This window comes from Puma concolor, chromosome B4, assembly GCF_028749965.1.
Source record: "Puma concolor isolate L17-30 chromosome B4, mPumCon1.1.hap2, whole genome shotgun sequence".
In the NCBI taxonomy this organism is placed as follows: Eukaryota; Metazoa; Chordata; class Mammalia; order Carnivora; family Felidae; genus Puma; species Puma concolor.
In genome coordinates, this window is record NC_141673.1 from 87,702,120 (window position 1) to 87,717,100 (window position 14,981).

General features: G+C 37.8%; 1 protein-coding gene across 2 annotated transcripts in view; it reads left to right on the forward strand.

Annotated features, from left to right (window-relative positions):
- Nucleotides 1–1,425: 1,425 nt before the first annotated feature.
- Nucleotides 1,426–14,981, forward strand: part of GYS2 (glycogen synthase 2) — a 55,121-nt gene continuing 41,565 nt past the window's right edge. For both annotated transcript variants that reach the window (XM_025930126.2, XM_086713908.1), the window contains exons 1-3: nucleotides 1,426–1,878; nucleotides 10,776–10,957; nucleotides 13,634–13,825. In XM_025930126.2, coding sequence (XP_025785911.1) covers nucleotides 1,758–1,878; nucleotides 10,776–10,957; nucleotides 13,634–13,825 — 495 coding nt within the window. In that variant the 5' untranslated portion in view covers nucleotides 1,426–1,757. The remainder of the gene's footprint in view (nucleotides 1,879–10,775; nucleotides 10,958–13,633; nucleotides 13,826–14,981) is intronic.

Below are 14,981 nucleotides of genomic sequence, written 5' to 3' on the forward strand. Positions count from 1 at the left end.
GATATGCAGGTAAAGGCTAATCAAGCCTTCAATATCCTAAAGACTTACAAGAAGATTACATGCTGTGAAAGCAAAATGTGTGGTTTTCTAAACGTATCTAGTGACCTCTGCTGGAATACCTACTAAGCAAACCAAACAGAAGTCTTCCTTTTTCCCTAATTGTCCTCTTACCTCATTTTCATTGAATGATAAAGTGTTAGTTGGAGTTTGAAATTAGAGATCAGGACTTTTGAGACCTTCTGCCGTCTTGGAGAAATTCCACCTGCCTTTCTGTCTGATTGACTGTTCTCTTTCTACTCCCAGCTCAACATTTAATGTTTTTATTCTTTTATTAAAAAAAAAACTTTTTAAATTTTTTGTTGTGGGGCGATGGGGGCAGAGAGAGAATCTTAAGCAGGCTCCACACCCAGCACAGAGCCTGATGTGGGGCTCAATTTCACCACCATGAGATCATGACCTGAGCTGAAATCAAGAGTCGGATACTTAACCCACTGAGCCACCCAGGTGCCCCTCAATTTGTGTTTTCAGCACAAATCTTTGAAGAGAATATTCAAGGAAACAGAAAGCAGAAAACTTTTTCTGATTCCTCTCCAAATTTTATTACATAAATTACTGTCTCTCCTTGCCTTCCCTCCCTGCCACACATGAAAGAAGAAGATTCATCCACATAACATGGATAGATGAAGATATATTCCATGGACATATTTTGTATGATTCCATTTATTTCACTCCTCTTGACTCAAGGAGAAATTTTGAAAATGGCATTCACCACAGAAAAGCAAATAATTGGCAAAGGGGGTTCTTCTGTTAGGAATCATAGGATCAAAAGAGTTATGTAAGTCTACTTGAAGGGTCATTAGGAGATGATGTGTTGTTGAGAATGCTGGTACTTGAAGCAAAAACCCCAAATGAGAATTGAGGACCAGGAATTTCAAAAAGAGTAATGAGCTGAGGATGGGAATAAGTGAAACAATCCTGAGGTGATCTGATTAAACTTTTGGAGATAGTTTTTTACTTTTTAATCATCATTGATCAAAGTTACATTCCTTGCATGTTGTACTCAAAACCACCTGGGATTTATACTTTTTCATAGGGAAATCTTTGAGAAAAGTAATTAAGAGAAGGGGGAACCAAGATCTATGCCTAACATCAAAATTTAGATTATAAATGTAGACTACAAAAACTAGGGTTTTTTTTTAATGCTCTAGAAATAAGACTCAAAGAATACTTAGGAAATCTAAAAGGATTGAAAGTTTGTAAATGGTCCCAGTGAATTCTATGTGTAATCTAAAATGGTCTGCAACCCTAATAAGGGGAATTGCTAATCTTGGATCACTCTGGAAGTGATGAAATAAGCATTGATGACTGAATGAGTCTAGGAGTTTGGCCAAAAGGACAAGGACTAAAGGTCGGGACTTGTGTCGTGCTCAGCCTATGAGGATTCCACCATCTGAAGGGGTGCTTACCTAAGCCCAGAACTTGAGGATTTTATGTATGATTGAGTTGGTCAGGTTGATACTGATTGGAGATACTGTCCTCACTGGACCTGCCCAGAAAGACTGTACAGAAGGGTTCCTCCTTCAACTGAGTTCTCTGGGAAGCACATGAGATTTCATTTGACTGGTTTATACCTATAATAAGTTCCCCAAACCTGAGATCTCCCAGCTCTGACCCTGCAAGGCTCTCGACACACCGCTACTGGCATCACAGTTTACTGAAAAAGGGATTCAAAAAAGTTTCAGAGGACCAGAGAAAGAATGCTCCGAGGCCGATCTCTATCTGTGACATCCCTGAGCGGGCTTCCTCGGTGGGAAGTGGAAGAACTTCCTGTGGAGGATTTACTGCTGTTTGAAGTCGCTTGGGAAGTAACCAATAAAGGTTTGTACTGCCCTAGAAAGTGGCTCTTTGGCAGATTGTTGAAGAATGCAGATTAGGATTTCACAGGGGACTGTAGTGAGAATGAACTGACAGTGAGTGAGGGAAGTATTCAAACTGGACATAAGTTTAGGTTACATTTAACCTTGTCTATTTCAACAGACAATGATAACTTAGATGGGGCTGTGTGGAAGGGAGACAGTTGAAAGCAGTCGTTGGAATGTGCATTTAAATTAAATTTGACATGCATGTTATGACAAAACAGGAATAATAATATATTATATATATAATTATATATATTATAATATAATAGTAATTTACTTTTTTGGTTTTATGATTTCTCTCAACAAAAAAGCATAAACAAGTATTTTATTTTAAGGAAAACCATATGTGATCAGGACCAATTGCAAACTTTAATGCCAAGCACTTTAATGCACTGCTAAAGACTGTGTGAAATACTTAATAATGTTTCTAATAACTCAAGATCAGCTTATAGTTAAAGTTTTAACTTAGAAGCTGCTCAGAATGTATTATATTGAGCTCCTATTAAGAAGAATGAGAGTATTTCAAACTTAGAGGAATTATATTTGACATATGTTCTTATTTTCACCTTATGCTAAGTGTTCAAAGTTCTCATGTGTGTACATTCATAAAATTCATAAAGTAAAAATAAAAAATCAATTCTGCTTATGTAGAAATGCAAGAATGAATGTGAGAGAACAAAGTACATTCTTCCTCTCTGTAGTTTAATGAGATGGAGGCAAAGAGGACAGAAATCTTATTATGGAAAAGTGTTTTATGAAGAGCTTTTTCTAATGTTCTTTTTCCACTCACAAGGTGTTTGAATGTGCCCAAAGTTCCCTGGAACAGAGTCATCTCTATTATACATATCCTAGGCTATGACCTGAAATTAAGGTTTTTTTCTCTACAGAGTAGGTGGGAACTCAAGGATATTTCTTGTTGGAAAAATTGGGGGGATTCTTTAGCACCAGGAATCAGTTCAGAAGACCCCTGTGTGAGTTCTAGCACCTGAGCAGAGCCCCCTCTTCTTGCTTCTTTCCTTCTTTTCTCTCCACTTAGCAAACATTAATGGAGCATTGTTTCCTGGCGCTGGGAACACACTGGTGAAAACTGTTATCTTGGTGACGTGTGTGCTGATCTCAGGACCTAGAATGGTACCGGTACACAGAAAATGCTCAATGGATTTTTTTTTTCTTTTGAATGAAGGAATAAATACATTTTGTTTTTAGCCCTAAGTTTCCTTGAAACCTGTTTTCTTTTGTTTCCCATGCAAAGGAAAGAAAAAAAAGTTTTTGGTGGAAAAGGGAACCACAATGTGATTTACCAACATTGACATCATCTCCATCATATCTTTATTTTAATATTTATTACAGCCTAATTTTTTAGAAATTTTTATATAAATGGACAGTTATTGTGTTCATCCTTGGCAATACACTGATATTATATATGTAGGTTTTCTTTAAATTTACTTTGAACTTGGGGCGCCTGGGTGGCGCAGTCGGTTAAGCGTCCGACTTCAGCCAGGTCACGATCTCGCGGTCCGTGAGTTCGAGCCCCGCATCAGGCTCTGGGCTGATGGCTCAGAGCCTGGAGCCTGTTTCCGATTCTGTGTCTCCCTCTCTCTCTGCCCCTCCCCCGTTCATGCTCTGTCTCTCTCTGTCCCAAAAATAAATAAACGTTAAAAAAAAAAAAAAATTTAAAAAAAAAAATAAATTTACTTTGAACTTTTACTTCCGTGTAGCTCATGGCAGTGATATGAGGCATCTTAGAGATCAATGATCCAACTTCTCTATTTCAAAGATGAAATGGGTATCTAAGGCATTAAATGATTAAGCAAATGGCAGGGTTGGGACTAGCATTTAGGTCTTCTTTAAGTTTATTTCTCTTTTTACTACCACACAAGAATGAAAAAACCATTGCCTAAGGAAATGTCCTATAGATGAAAGAACACAGGACTTATGGTCAAGGGACATAGATTTCTAAGACTTTGAAAAAACATCCTTTAAATTACCTGAATATCCATTTATTCATGAATGAAGTTAATGTCATACGCTCCTGGTATTTCACAATGTTTTGTGGCAAGCAAGGAAATCTATTTACATCCAAGAAAACAAAAGATTTATTAGAGGGAAAAAATCCCTCTCTGCCAGAATTTTGCCAATGAACAATGAATATGTGTAAAATATAACAAGTGAGAGAGTCACAGTTAAATTATTGGATGTTAATTCTCAGACTTCAAAATAACACTTTCCCCTTGTTCATATTGCCCTTGACATTCATTGCTTTTATTCACTTATCCATTTATCATTGCTCTTCATTTATTATTCATAAAGATTCATCAAGTGTTTATTAGATGTCAGGCATGGGGAAATGAAGGAGATAGAGTTTAACAATACAGAATTGATTCCCAGTCTTCCAGTACTTACAAACCTGCAGGAAGATAGACATTGAACATGCAATTGTAGTCAAATGTGATGACAATAAGAATAAGAGAACAGTGGTTCTTAGACTATATGTTGGGGGCAAGGGAGGGGAGGTTTCTACCTGGATTGGGGTTGGGTGGGGGGAACCTCTGTGAGAAAGACACAGTTGAGCTGAAACCTGAAGGATGAATAGCCACTGGGTAATGGTGATGGAGGAAGGATAAAGAAGGATGAGGGAACTGTATGTGCCAAGATGCAGAGGTGAGAAAGTGTACTCTGTTCAAAGATCTGAGAGAAGCTCAGAGAGGGGAAAGGAGTGGAATGTGAGGGCAGATGGGAGATACCAGCAGGGGTCAGTTCATGAAGTTTAGGGTTACTTAATAGCCTTAAAAATTCTACCTCCAATGCGTGAATGGTGGGAAGCCACTGAAGTTCTAAACAGCAGAAAGTACTAAGTAGTCAGGTGTGTTGTTGAAAAAGTGCTATTACTAGTTGGGTGAGAGGATAGCAGGAAAGTAACAGACAAGTTAAAGACTGTGATGTGGTCTAGGATAGAGAGTTTTGCCCAGATGTAAGAAACAAAATGATTTACTTTCTCCTTTGTTCAGGCAGGCCTCACTACAATCATTTCTTCTGCAAAGACCTGCCCAAATCATGGTAGATTATGGACCAATTATTATGTTGAGAATATTTAAGATCATTAAAAAGACTTGAATAAATATTGTCACAAATAATGTTGCTAATTTACTACATGTGAGCACTTCTGAAATATAGTCGCTAAATGAATGCTTCTTCTTAAAAATTTACTAAAATCAATACATTTTAGTCCTAGGCCAGTATGTAATATAACACATTTAATACTCTACTTTCTCCCTTCTCAAACTGGGCATCAACGCTCTAGGTCACATGGTGTGAAAGGCATAGGGAGAAACTCAGAAACCAACAGTCAAAACGGTGTGGTAAAAACTGATTGTAACTGCAAGTCTGCTCTTTTAAGGCAGGAGTTTGGAAGGTGGGACCCTGATAAAAGAGGACCACAAGGAGTTTGTAAACCTTTAAAACTGTATCTGAAAATGGAATGTATAAGTCCTCTTGGAGAAGAGTACTGAATGCTTTCATCAGATTTCCAAAAGCCTTAATGACTGATGTGAGGACCACTGCTCTAAAGTTCCCTAAACCCTGAGTTCCTTTTTGTTAACCCAAAGCGTCAAGAGACAAAATAAAAAAGCTGTTTCCTCTAAGTATTGTTTTCCAAATGGATTTTCTCTAAGGCAGAATAGAAAGGATTCCACTTTTCCCAAGTCTTAGATATTTATCTTTTTGTGATATTGGTCATTTTCTTCCTCTGTCCCTCCCACCCGTCACTTTTAAAAATCCATCAATATGTTGTTCCACACAGTTTCTTACAATCTTGCTGTCTACAGCCTGTGGGCTCTGGAGTCAGACTTCCTGGATTGGAATCCCAACTCCATCATTACCTGTGTGACGTTGGATCAGTCTCATAGCCTCTTTGTGCCTCAGATTCTCTATTTAAAAATAAAGATAATGATAGCACCTACCTATAATGGTGTTGTGCAAATGAGAAGAAATACCAATTGAAAATCACTTAGAACAGTGCCTAGCATTTAATAAATGCTCTGTAGGTGTTAGCTTATTCTTATTTCTTCATAAAATTTATTCATAATATGAGGAAGTTGGATCATTCATTTTCATACTGCCTTTCACTTTGCGCAATTCCATGATTCTATTTTTAAATGCAAAAGCAGAGAGGGGAAAGGGAAAGATATGGATCAGGGTTACAGTAATTAGGGTTGAGGTGCCTTTGCCCAGTGTGGATATGCAGTGGCTGTGTCAGTGGCATCCCAAGCCCCACCACATGGAACACAATCTATGCAAAAACTATGCTTGACACACACATAGCTTCAAGATGAGCACTAGTCTCCTCACTTCCTTTTCATCCAGATTACCATGTCTGAGCCCTCCTGTATAAAACATTTGGAGTTATCATTGTGGAATATTCAGGGTGGGGAGTGTCTAAAGTCTTGCTTTGAGTGTATTGTCCTCCTTTGCCCCAAACTGCATATGCTTTAATTTAAACCACAGGCCAGCAAAGCTCTGGACACATAACCATTTGTTGACCATTGTCACCAGTAACTCTTTCCCATCAGACCTGCTGCCCAAAGAATGATGTCTAACTGTATAATGACTTCCCCTGCTCTGCAACTGTATCTTGGAACAGGAGGGTCAGGTTAGTAGCTATGCATACAGAAGTCATATAACTTCCAAATTCTGTAAACTTTAAGCAATTAAAAATAGTGAAGATTCTCCCAATATATAAAATACAGTGGACCCTTGAACATTTTGAAGTATGTGGATCCACTTACATGCAGAGTTTTTTCAATAATACAGTACATCACTGTAAATGTATTTTTTTTACCGTATGATTTTTTAAATAAACATTTTTAAATAAACATTTTCATTTTTTTTTAATTTTTTTTAATGTTTATTTATTTTTGAGACAGAGAGAGACAGAGCATGAACAGGGGAGGGGCAGAGAGAGAGGGAGACATAGAATCTGAAACAGGCTCCAGGCTCTGAGCTGTCAGCACAGAGCCTGACGCGGGGCTCGAACTCACGGACCATGAGATCATGACCTGAGCTGAAGTCGGACGCTTAACCGACTGAGCCACCCAGGTGCCCCAACATTTTCATTTTTAAAATAAACATTTTCTTTTCTCTAGCTTGTTTTATTGTAGTAAGATAATATAAAATACATATAACATGCAAAATATGTGTTAATCGATTGTTTATACTATCAGTAAGGTTTCAGGTCAACAGTAGGCTATTAGCAGTTAAGTTTTTGGGGAGTCAAAAGTTATATGTGGATTTTTGACTATGTGAGGGGTTGGCAGCCCTAACCACCACATTGTTCAAGGGTCAACTATACCTCCTTATTATATAAAACATATATATCCTTGTTGTCTATAATATATTTAGCATAATAACATATAACTTATTATATAGAGACAGCACCTTATTTGGCTGGTGTCCATATTCCATACTGCTTTGGAATCTTGATTTTAGCAATATAAGCAGTGTTTATAGATGAAAATTTGGGGTTTTAACTATCTCCATGGCATATGCCATGGGATCTCATCTTTTCTTTCTTATGAAAGGCCTGATACTTTGCCCTCACACTAAAGATAGCTCCCATGTTGTTTCAGGAAAATATAGATCAATAAAATACAAAGTACATGTTTGAAAGTGAAGGGTGAATCCAAATTCAGTGATCTATGCTGTGGCAAAACAATAATTCAATAAAAAATATGTGTTGGGGAATGTCTGGTTTATGCTCCAAATTTGAAAATAGGAATGATCCTATTTCTATGCCATCACATTCTCCTGTAGTTAGCATGCCAGGAGAGGAATTTGGGGTAATGTGTGGCATTTAGACAAAGAAAAAGCTGAAGGAAATTAGTTGGCATCTAAATATGAGGAGGACAGCGAGAGGCTAAAACGGAGCTTGAATATATGAAATAGTGGTGAGGTGACCTCCCCATGAATAGACGCACAGGAAGAAGTCAAGGGGGAAAGATTCATTTTAAATTAGGCCCCAACCAATACAGGATTGCCTTTTTTTAAATTTTATGTTTTTATTCCTGATAGACTGAAACAGCATATCCATAGTATTTATGACAGTCTAATGCCATTTGGGGACTATCCCCATCAAAGTTGAAATGGGAAAAAGAAGTAGCAAATTAATTAGCAATGTTTAATTTTGCATTTCAATTCCCACATCTAATCATTCTTTTTTTTTTTTTAGTAAAGATTTTCTCTTCTCCTTTTTGTACTTTGGCAAATAAAAATGTATTTGCATTTACCCAAGTGTATTTGAACTTGAAACACATAATCTAACAAACAAGGATGTCCTAAGATCTCTGGGCAAGATACATAGTTGCACATAAAAGAGAATTTTCAAGAGTAGAGATGTGAGTAAGGCATTAATAAATGTGTGCCATCAGAATCCTATAACATAGCCCCTGATAAGATAAAGATGAAGGAAATAAGTCTACAGAAGAAATTATTTGAAGATTGTCTTTTTATGGATAGCAAGTGTGAATAAAGCTTATATATAAGTACGTTGCTACGATGTGACTCTTTAAAGAAAAAAGTTTTAGCTACTCTTGCAAATTATTTCTCTAAATTTGTTTTCCTCAAGAAATGGTTTTAACAGTTCATAAAATTTTCTGGAATTTGGAGAAATATTTAGGCATATTTGGTGCTGGCCTCAATGTATGTCATCTCAGATTCATTGTTGATGGTAAGTGAATCCCGTTGGTCCTGGTCCAGTCTAGAAGTCTCTGATGGCAAGGTTTACAGGTTGTCTTCATGTGTTCCATGCTATTCTCATCACCTGACATCTGAAATGTGATTGATAATGTCCTTACCATTCTCTGTTCAAGTTAGTTTCAAATTTCTCTAAATTTTCTATAGTCATAAAGTCTTTTCTTAGAGATGAAGTTCTTAAAGACAATAAGTTTATGTAGACTCATATGAAAATTACTTGCATATAATATTTACATTTGGGAAATTATATTAACTCTTCTCTTTTGTGAATTAATGAATCCTGTTGGTCTCATATAATAGTACGAACATTTGCATTATGTGTCTCACCTCTTAAAAATAATTTAACCAAAAGTATATTTTGAGATTCAGGTGTAAAGAAAAATTTGCAGATGGTAATTCTACCTTTTGGCCATAGATTGTGACTACTGGTAAGATTTATTATTTAAAGCCTAAATTACCGAGACAATTTAAGAGATGCAATTGCTATCGAACACTCTATCCTGATGAATTGAAATAACTTATGAAAACCTGAGATGAAAAATAGGAATCTCTCTTTTTAATATACAAGTAATAAAATTGCTCCAGGAAATAGAGCTGAAGATTGGTGCCAGGATCTGTGTTAGCTTTGTGATTTCTCACGGCATTTCTTGAGTTGTTTCCTCACCTATAGCTCATGGACAAAGAATTATTCAAGAAGTTGGTTCAGACTGTTTTCATATTCTCATACAACATGATTGCTTACAGCCAGCACCAGATATCCTGCCTGAGTTTACGAAGGTCGTCTTCCCCTTGGTCCTCCCTATTCCTCCTACCTACCTGCCTCTCAAACCTTTCCTTTTGCATCCTGTTACTCTCCCCTTGCACGCTGTGCTGTCAACTTAGGGCCTTGGGTGTAACTCTTCTCTTTGCTTAAAAAGTTCTTCCCCATGATAGCTGCTTGCCTAATTTCTTCACCCTTTTCAGTATTTACTCAAATGAGCCCTAGTTTGGGATACTTCTGCTACAACCTGCCTTCTGCCCCCAAGCTAAGTAATATTTTATCCCCACTGAACAGAAGAGCTAATTGAGCCTTAGACAAGTTGAATTAACTAGTTCAATTTAAGTTGTTGCCAATTTTTTTGCCACAGTAATGCTTCAATAAATATCTTAATAGACATCATTTGGCACTCTTCTTATTTCCCAGAACAATGTAGACATGCTGGATCCAAGAGTGTGCATATTTCCCAAGAGTGTACATATATTTTTGGCCCTGTGTCTTACTAGTCATGACATCAGTGCCAGAGGGGAAAAATGAAATACCATGTGAAAATTTGTGTCATTGGGTTCAACATGAGGTTTGGGCCAAGCATCCCACCTCAAAATCTATCAGCTCTTTTCTCTTACCAAAAGGTACCTTGCTGGTTACTTTTGAAGGTAAGTGGTTCTTTATATTGAGAGACATGCTCATCATTTCAGCAATGGCTGTTACATGGACATACTCTGGCCTCTTGGGCCACTGCAAGAGTAAAAGGTGAAAACTGTTGCTGAGGGTGTGTGTCGTGACAATGGCTATGGGAACCAACTTTGACCCTTCAGTGTGGATAGAGCTTTAGGCTACATACTGCTCTATTCCAATCATCTCCTCAGATTTCCTTCAAATGTTTGTAATTCTCTGCTGCTGCCAACCTGCTGCTCTCTGACATGCACCCAGAAAAGGCTTTAAAATATGCATTGAATTGAACCAAATAGTAACTATTTGTTGGTGTCCTTTAAAAATTTTCTTTTAAGGGGGAAAAAAAAGTTACAGAGAGGGAGGGAGCCAAACCATGAGACTCAAGGACTGAGAATAAACTGAGGGTTGATGGGGCATGGGGGGAGAGGGGAAAGTGGGTGATGGGCATGGAGGAGGGCACTTGTTGGGATGAGCACTGAGTGTTGTATGGAATCCAATTTGACAATAAATTATATTTTTAAATAAATAAATAAAACTTTCTTTTAGAAAGTTAAATAAACTCTTGTGCTTGATAAATCCTAAATGCTAACTTAAAAACAAGGACTCATTTCCATGCCTTCATCACTTAAAATGAAATACTAACCTGAATGATAAACAGAACCGTTCCTTTTCAACAGTTGGTGGCATCTATACTGTGATTCAGACGAAAGCCAAAACCACAGCAGATGAATGGGGAGACAATTATTTTCTGATTGGCCCCTATTTTGAGCATAATATGAAGACTCAGGTGGAACGGTGTGAACCTATAAATGATCCTATCAGAAGAGCAGTGGATACAATGAATAAACATGGCTGCCAGGTAAGGGACACCGACTGACACTTCACCCAGCAAGACCTAGTAAAACTGTTATGCGAGAACAAACCACCATTCACATGACCTCACAAGAGAAGACTATCTCCTTAGGGAAAAGGACTGGGTTTGTGAGAAAGATGATCAATTTAAGTGTAAATAGGTTACATTTGAGGCACTTTGTGAAAACCATCAAGAAACGTCCAGTAGGGTTATAGATTTGGAGCTCAACAAAAAGTATAGGATAGAGATGTTTGGGAGAAAGTTATTTGTGTTTAAATTGTAGTTCACATTATGGCTGTTGATAATATTATTCAGTAGAAGTTTATAGACTAAAAGCAGATGTTTTGAGCCAAACCTTGAGGGGAGTGTCAACATGTTAGAACATCTATATTAAAAAACAAAACAAAAAAAACCCCACAACTCAGAGATTGTAAAAGTAGAAACACAGCTAGTGATACAGAAACAAGGATGTACAAGTCCTAATCCTCAGAACCTGAAAATATGTTACCTTATATAGCAAAAGGATTTTGTATATTTGGGGCCCGAGGTGAGGAGATTACCTTGGATTATTGAGGTGGGCCCAATGTAATCACAGGGGTCCTTTTAAAAGAGAGTCAGTAGAGTCAGAATCAGAATGTAGATGTGCCAGTGGAAGGAGAGGTTGGCCTAATAAGTTTTGAAGATGGAGGAAAAGGCCACATGCCAAGGGATGCAGTAGCCTCTAGATGCTGGAAAAGGCCAGAAAACAGACTCCCCTAGAGACTACAGATTGACTGCGACTCTGCCAATGTGTGGATTTTAACTCACAAGACCTGTTTCAGATTACTGACTCCCAAACATGTAAGGTCATAAATTTGTGTTGTTTTAAGCCACTAGGTTTATGGTAATCTGTTGCTATCATAACAGAATAGGTCAAAACAAGTGAGGAGTAAGTTTCAAGTATGAAGAAGGGATTAAGTCAACGAAAGATTAAACCAGGGTAAATTGGGTTTGGCAACATTCAGGTCTTTCATGGTAATCTTGTGAAATATAGCTTCAGGAGAGAAGAGGGTTAAAGCAGATTGCAGTGGGTTGAGGAATGACTGAATTGGGAGGAAAAGGGTACAGAAGCTGTGTCAATGAGAGTTTTCTATGAGAAAAAAGGATAATTAAGTAGTTTGCAAATGGCACTGTTTTGAGAATTAGTGTTTTATTAAATGTGAGACCTGATCATATTTATATGCCAAAAGGAAACACCTAGACTCTGGAAGGGGCTTGCATTTAAAGCTCTTGTGAAAGAAGAGGGAGATGAAAAGCATAATGGACTGATTGATCTCAAGGTTCTAAATGTATTTCTGATGTACGGATGTTTCTGTTATAGCCAAGAAGTCACTGGAAGCCAATACAAGCTAGCTTATATTCTCTAGTATCAACACTTCTCTATGACCCTAGCTCACTGTATCATATGTCACATATTAGGCACTAGTCATTGAATGAATACATAAATCAATGAATGTGCCAAAGAGAAAACTATTCAAAAGTTGTTTGGGGCTCAGGAAAACTCAGTCTGAAAAGGGAGGAATGCCATGATAAATGCTAATCACAATGGGAGCAACCGACAGATAATGGGGGTCTTTCACAGTTGTCCAAGGCTAGATGGGAGAGAAATCACCATGCATTCCTGAGTCCTGTGCAACAGAATGATGATCAAATGGGCTTTCAAGCTCTCCAAATTCAGCGTTGGGTGGAGTCACAAGGGTCAATATTTAAACATGTGGACACATTCAGTTTACCCAATGAGAGGCTCTTAGTTTCACCAATTTCCAAGAAGCGCTTGAAGTGATGTATGGAGTTACATACCATGAAATAGGAGAATAAACATATAATAAAACTCAAGACAAAAGAATGTGTAAATTACTGTGGAAAAAATAGAGGCCAAAAAGAAAGTTAAAACTTACATATACAGTGATTATATAATTACAATTGGAAAAAAAATGAGAGCTAATACATTAAAACTTGCACAAAATAAAATAGGAATAAAGGACTTCAATTTGAAGAATGTAATAGGATTAGACTTTGAGCTGCTAGATTAAAGAGATAAAGTATCTTGGGCAATATATTTAGTTAAGACATCTGGCAGCAACCTATTGGGAAACACTTTGTGTCACCTTTTTTTTTTTTTTTTTTTTTTGATAGAAGGAATGAAAGAAATCGTATACATTTGTCCACAGAAACACATTTTTCTAGCATGACCTATTATTACAAGTCCTGTTGCATATAGGGAAATAAGTGATACCATAGACACTATATCCCACTACAAGTTAAAGATACAGACCAGTTTCTCTTATGACTCTATCATAAAAACATAGACCATGATATTAAATCCTAAAACCATGAACTCAAGGTCACAGGAGGGTAATCAGAAACAGATGGACAAAGATCACATGATCTAGATACTTGGTTTTTAAATGACCACATTTAATGAAGAGCAAGAACTTGGAGGTTCTAGATGAATGGATGCAAGCCCATTCCATCTTCAGGCTCAAATATCAGATGCTTTGGGTCACCACTACAGCTTCCTATACAGCTTGGATCATCTGCTGTTGAGTTCTAAATAAAGTGTACATACTCTAAGCATAAATACCTTTTTCTCCCTTGCATTGCCTGTTATTACTGCAAGCCCATGTGTTCCTTATATGGCAGGTGTACTTTGGAAGGTGGCTGATAGAAGGGAGTCCTTACGTGGTGCTATTTGACATAGGCTCTTCGGCTTGGAACCTGGACAGGTGGAAGGGAGATCTCTGGGAAGCATGCAGTGTCGGCATCCCTTATCATGACCGAGAAGCCAACGATATGCTAATATTCGGATCTTTAACCGCCTGGTTCTTAAAAGAGGTATAGTTTATCATATAGTCATACAACAGAGGAGGAACATGATTGTGGTCTGTGCCCAGCAATGATCCCATGATTTTGAGATTAAGCTAAATGCAATGATGCCATCATGATTGTCCTAATACATTTCAAAAGAATCTGAGAAAATGTTAGCTTTCCTCTAACTAGATACTAGCCTTTGGGATGGTTGATGATCATGCACTATGTATATGAATTCTAGACTTATGGGAGTAGAAAGTAGCTTGAAATATTTGGTTTTGTTTATGCACGAGTACTTGTGCAGTTGCAGTGGCTTTTAGATATTTTCATCATTTTCTAAGGGCTGAAGTGATCTCAGCAGGTGCTAAGGAGTCCACAGTAGTGCAATATCCCCAAAATGAAAAAAAATTAAAAAATAAAAAACCAAGAGCCTTAGAAATCAATTCCTGTGAAACAAGCCAAGCCTGCACTTTCTTAAGTTCTCAAAGCATGGCAGGAGGATTTGGTTTTTTTTTGCATTCCTTGCATTAACTCAAAATGATTATGCCTAACTTAAAAATCAGATGGTGAAGGAAGAACATCCCTAGCAAAGGGGGGTGTAGTCTAAGGACAAATCACAGAACTGCATGCTTGGCAGTGTGTCCCCTTGGCCAGTCTTTCTTACCGATGAAGTCATATTCCAATAGCCACAAAAAGGTTGCCTTGAAGTTAAGGGGAAGGTGAAGGGGCAGTCCCATTGCTTGTGTTGGTGACAGAATTAGGAGAACAGGGTGAGGGTGCTGACAAGATCTGGCTTAATGACAGTAAGCAGTTTTGTGTTATCATCAGTTGGTGGAACCAACTCTTCCTCTGAAAACTGCCTCCCTGAGCCACTGCCCCCCAGGACTGAGGTCAGCTTCCGTGTGTGTGTGTGTGTGTGTGTGTGTGTGTGTGTGTGTGTGTCTGCCCTCTTCCTTTCTGTTAAAGAGAACTGGAGAGGAGAGAAGCAAGAAAATAAAGCCCCAATATTCTCTAAAATAAAGCCGTTTCAGAAACAGAAATTTTCTTTGATTCAAAGGGTAAATAAAGACATTGACAAAAATCCCAGGCTGCTGGGCAAGCCCTGTTTCTGCAGTCACCTCTTGGATGCTACCAATCTGTGCAACTGCTAATAACTGTGAGGAAATTTTGAAGAGCAGGT